Genomic DNA, 5,681 nt, shown 5'->3' on the forward strand with positions numbered 1-5,681 from the left:
TTAAACTCCCCCATTATATTTATAAATATCCCCCTTTTTACATCGCCTTCTACTCTCATACAACTTTTTATTCGGATTTTTTTACCAAAAAAATAGTGTGTACAGTTACATATGTACTACATACACTGTCATACAGCTATATTCATAGCACTCATATTAGAAAGGGCTAAGTCATATTACACGAATGATACGACAGGTTTAAATAGGGCTTACGGTTTAGGGATCTAACTCGGCTCTCCATCCGATAGACCATACTAAGTAAACGAATAGTAGAGAGGGTGGTTGTGCCCTCCCACTTTTGGGACCCACGAGAAGCATTGAAAGGACTTTACTGACCCAATGCTTCGGTTGCAGGTAAAGTACCCTCATGCGATGTGGCTGTATATGATATTATCCCGTGCTTTGTGATTGGACCTTTGTGTGCAGACAATGCGTCTCCATATACGAATACATAAACAACAAAGACAACTGATGTGTTTACGATAGTCACTTTAACACTGAATCTCGATTCGCAAAGGAACCAGTTCGAACGTGTTCGCGTGAGCGTTAAATGAAGGTGCGAAAGTCCAATCAATCACAAGCGGATTATAACGGCAATGGTACGGGTCGAGAAGTGATGTTTTTATTTTCGAGAACAACTGTACTATCACGGCATGTACCTGCAACAGCACAATTGCACGACTGTATCTAAATTGTTTACTTGTAACTAAGTGTTCGAGCAAACGTTAAGCTTTTCGTCGTTTGCTGCGTCTCGTGGGTTCGCTGGAAGGTTTGGGTTTAGAATTGGGTTTGGGTTTGGTCCCATTTTTCGGTGTATTGTGTTTCTTGGTACTACTTTTACCCGACCCCTTCTCCGCATTGCTGGGGTCAGATTTGTCCCGGTTCGCACTCTTTGCACCACTGGTCTTACCAGCCTTCATACTACTGGGCGTGGCACTGTCCTTTTGTGTCGCGCCATTACTCTCTTTAAACATCTTCTCCACAAACTCATTGTCGCTGCCACTCTCACTATCGCTGCTATCACCGCTCTCATCGGTTTCTTCTAGTTCTATCTTCTGCCGTTTCACACCCTTTGTCGGTTGGACGCTCTGCCTCTTCGCCTTTGACGGTCCCGCTTTAGTCTCGGCGGTTGATTGCGGGATGACCAGCTCCTCCACCGCCCACTCATCCGCATCAGCTACATTGGTCTCCCCCGCTACCGCTACCGCTACCTCTTCCGCCCCTTCACTCCCACTCTCGCTCTCCGACTTAGAGTCGCCGTCCTCAGCCCCACTCGGTGGCGTAGCGACTTCTAACTGCTGCTGCATGCTTATCAGTGGTGCATCCTCCGCAGTAGGATCCTTGTCCTTCTGTGTGTCGTCTGTGGCCCGTCTGTCCCCACCCAGAAAGTCTTTGTCGTCGTCGGTGATGGTCTTGACGGCCATGCCCATGTGCTGCGCCTCCATTACGTTGCCGACCATACCGTAGCGTAGACCTGTTAGGCATATGAGACGTGTATAAGTAAACTATCACGGCTATGAGGGTTAAGAATATGAGACATTTATAAGTAGACTATCATGACTATGTATGATAGGCTTAAGAATATGACGTTTATAAGTAGACAATCATGACTGCATACAATAGGGTTGAGAAGAGGGGATATGAAAGCAAACTACATGGTAATATATAACAGAAGAGCCTATATGGGGGGGGGGCGGGGGCGGGGGGGGGTAGACATAAAAGTAAATGAACTATCATGGCTACAAGTAATAGGGTCAAAGAGTACTTGAGACATCGTATATCTATTTGAACTATCATGACTGTATATATAATGGTTGGGAAGCACTTGGGACATATATATAAGTGAGCTATCAGGGCGGAACACGCATCAATATTAGTCAATACAACATGAAGGTTACGACGAAAGGTTATACACGTCCACCTGCTACTACTACGTCCACCATTAAGACCACCTACAACTATTACGTCCGCCTACAACTATTACGTCCACCACTAAGGTGATCTACTACTATTATGTCCCCCTACTACTTTTATGTCCTCCTACTACTATTACGTCCACCTCCTAATATACGTTCACCTACTACTATTACGTCCCGCTACTACTATTACGTTCACCTACTACTATTACGTTCACCTACTACTATTACGTTCACCTACTACTATTACGTTCACCTACTACTAGTACGTTCACCTACAATTCTTACATTCACCTACTACTAGTACGTCTACTACTCAGCAGAGCAGAGCAGTGGCACATAGAATGTATGCGTAGACTAAATAATTCAAACCCATCTCCAGGGCTACAAGTGCAGATACACCAAATAAAGCCCTCTACATGTCGCATTAAACAGACCAAGTATCCGGGCACCGTCAGAAAATACCCCCATTGGCCAACATAACACACCTTGCCATGTGTAGTCGACGAAGAAGGATTGCTGCTCCAGTCGATCAAGACGCGAGAAGTGTCGTTCCGAGTACGGTAGTAAGGCTGTGCAAAAGATTTAGTTGTGATTCAATATTAGGGACAAAGCCAGAATTGGTTAAAAAGACACCACCCAGACATCGGGCCCCGTACATGCATTGCATTTACACGATCCCACTGAACAGGTCATGGTACACCAGCTTGGAAAGAATAGGACAACAGCCACACGCCACAGCCATGCACACTATATACAACGGAATGCCAATACCAACGCAAAATGTACTGTGGAGTTGTGCAACTCTCTGATGTGTGATCGGTGTATACTACACTGTACACGCCGTACGCGTGATCAGTGCATCTGCATCACCACGACTACATCCGAGTGTGCACTTCAGCCAACCACAAGAGGTCCTCTCCCAGTCACTCACACAGCTACAGCTACAGCTATAGCTACACCTACCCATACCCACACACACGCTTACCCTCTATCAAGTTCTTGATCTTATCCAGCGTCACCATGCGCGCGGGCGGTATGACTTTCAACACACACATCAGCACCATCTGCGCAATGCGCGAATGCCGCGCATTAGTATTCCACTCGCGCACATAGCCCAGCAACCGCGACACCTGCGAATCGTCCAGCGCCAACACCACCTTACCCACGCCCCTCTCGCCACCCGTCACATGGTCACTCTCTACTATCTCTTCCATGAGCTCCCGCATACGGTGTGGCTGGTCTAGCCGCAGGGCCAGCTTGGCGGCCTTGAGGTACTGTTTGTTCTGCACCAGGTTCATCAGCTCCTGGGTCAGGAGCATCTTCTCCTCGCTCACGCGCTCCACCTCCTCCTGCTGCTGCACCGTCGTGTCCCGCCACACATTCAGCACACTGTCGCCACCCCCCGAGACGATACGGCTCTCGCTCTTGTTCAGGGTCAGGGCCCACACTTTATCCGTGTGGCCGTCCATGGTGTCTTCACACTCGCTGGTCTTGAGCGTCCAGATCTTACACAACCCGTCCGCCGCACTCGAGGCCATCTGCATGCCTCGGCTCATAAATGCGAGCTTCAGCACGCCCCCCGTATGGCCCTCCAGTGTTTTGACACAGGTGAAATCAGTGATCGACCACAACTTGATCGTTTTGTCGCCGCTGGCTGTGGCCACCACGCGGTCCACCGGTGAGAACTCGGCGTGCCATATACCGCGCTTGTGACCGCGTAGCGTCCCCAGGAGACTCAGGTCCTGCGTAGACCACAGCTTAGCCGTCCGGTCATGTGATCCGGTGACAAACATGCGATCGTTCGGCGCCACAGCCACTGTATTGATATCCTTGTCATGTCCCTTGACGGTCATGGCTGGTATCAGCTCCATACTCTGCTCGTGCGCCGATGGGTCTGTGTCGGCGTCTGCCTGTGTGTTGATTCCAGTCACGTTCCATAGTTTTACGGTCAGGTCTTGTCCAGCAGAGACGACAAAGCCGCGTTTGCTCGCATCCGCAGCTTTCTTATTGAAGGCACACGCACTGACGCCGTCGTTGTGGCCCGCCCCAATCGCCACACATTCGAAACTGTGATAGTACATCAGAGGACGGTGCAGAATGTAAGTAAACAGAACAATTGCCACACATTCACAGCTGTGAAAGTATATCAGAGGACGGTGCAGAATATAAGTAAACAGAACAATTGCCACACATTCACAGCTGTGAAAGTATATCAGAGGACGATACAGAATATAAGTAAACAGACAATTCATAGCTGTGAAAGTATATCAGAGGACGGTGCAGAATATAAGTAAACAGAACAATTGCCACACATTCACAGCTGTGAAAGTATATCAGAGGACGGTACAGAATATAAGTAAACAGAACAATTGCCATACATTCACAGCTGTGAAAGTATATCAGAGGACGGTGCAGAATATAAGTAAACAGGCCAATTGCCACACATTCACAGCTGTGAAAGAATATCAGAGGACGGTGCAGAATATAAGTAAACATACTAATTGCCACACATTCACAGCTGTGAAAGTATATCCGAGGACGGCGCTGAATATAAGTAAACAGAACAATTGCCCATGTACCATGTACCACATACAATTAAATACACTGCCGTATTGTAGGCAACGCCAACAGATTGTTCACCTCACAATTCATCATTCAGGTATAGAGCAAGACAGACATGGTAATACCCCGGTGCAGATAGCATTATGAGCACATGCTTGTACATATAAACTTATATATCAAGTACAGGCAGTATATGTATATGTGTATCGCAACCAATATGTGCACATGTTCATGTATATATAAACATATATACTAAGTGCAGGCAGTATATGTACATGTATATCGCAACCATTATCTGCACACGCCCATGCATATAAACTTATATACCAGATACAGGCAGTATATGTATATTGCAACCACTATGTACACACGCTTGTGTGTATATACTCGTACGTATTAGCTACAATTGGTATTTGGTACGCAAATGTGCAAAACACGCGCGTGCTCTGAGATGTACGCCAACCACCAGCGCACGCGATGCAAACGCAATTGGGTTGATTCCTTGTTGTGTATTCTATCATGCATGCATACACGCACGTGTTCGTGCATTCAAGCATACACCTATATACATCGCGGTTCTTAATGCTACACATTCATGTCGTGATGACAAAATAGAACTGTTACTAGAACGCATACTATCGTAGGCGTAGTGTAATGCACACATCCGGCAACTCAGGAAGTGTTCACGGTAGAAAACGTAATACAAATTCTCAGGAAGAGTTGCCAAGTCTGATTCGATGCATATACTAAGGCGTTAAGGCGTTAAGTGAACTCAAGATATAGAGGAAAACTATTTAAGAACAAATGTGTATTGTAGACGCTGTAGCAAGCCACGGCACTGTTCGTAAACATGACCAGAAAACTGAACAAGTGGACGCAAACAATGCGCTTAATATTTAGGGCTCGAAACAAAAGTACAGACTCAGATAAGGAACACATATGAATATAAATATACAAATATATATATATATATATATATGAAAGCATATATATTTAAGTATATGTACATTTACCATACAGATATAGATATCAGTGCTTATTTATATACTAATACATATTCATACATACACACGCGCGCACGCACGCACACATATATATATACATACATATATACTATTTCCTCCTTACAGATACAGGTATGCATCTCACAGTTCAGAAAACAGACATACGAATATAGTAGTGAATCTACACCAATTATAC

The 5,681-nt window shown here is 45.8% G+C and overlaps 1 protein-coding gene across 1 annotated transcript; it reads right to left on the reverse strand.

Annotated features, from left to right (window-relative positions):
• Positions 1-600: 600 nt before the first annotated feature.
• SARC_06163 (hypothetical protein) lies at positions 601-4,000 on the reverse strand (the record flags this gene model as incomplete). Its single annotated transcript, XM_014299944.1, has 3 exons — positions 601-1,474; positions 2,405-2,488; positions 2,905-4,000. 3 exons carry the CDS (start codon positions 3,998-4,000, stop codon positions 726-728), a joined length of 1,929 nt encoding a protein of 642 aa, XP_014155419.1. The 3' UTR covers positions 601-725.
• Between the last annotated feature and the right edge of the window lie 1,681 nt (positions 4,001-5,681).

The sequence above is a fragment of the Sphaeroforma arctica genome (assembly GCF_001186125.1).
Source record: "Sphaeroforma arctica JP610 unplaced genomic scaffold supercont1.429, whole genome shotgun sequence".
NCBI classification, from domain to species: Eukaryota; class Ichthyosporea; order Ichthyophonida; genus Sphaeroforma; species Sphaeroforma arctica.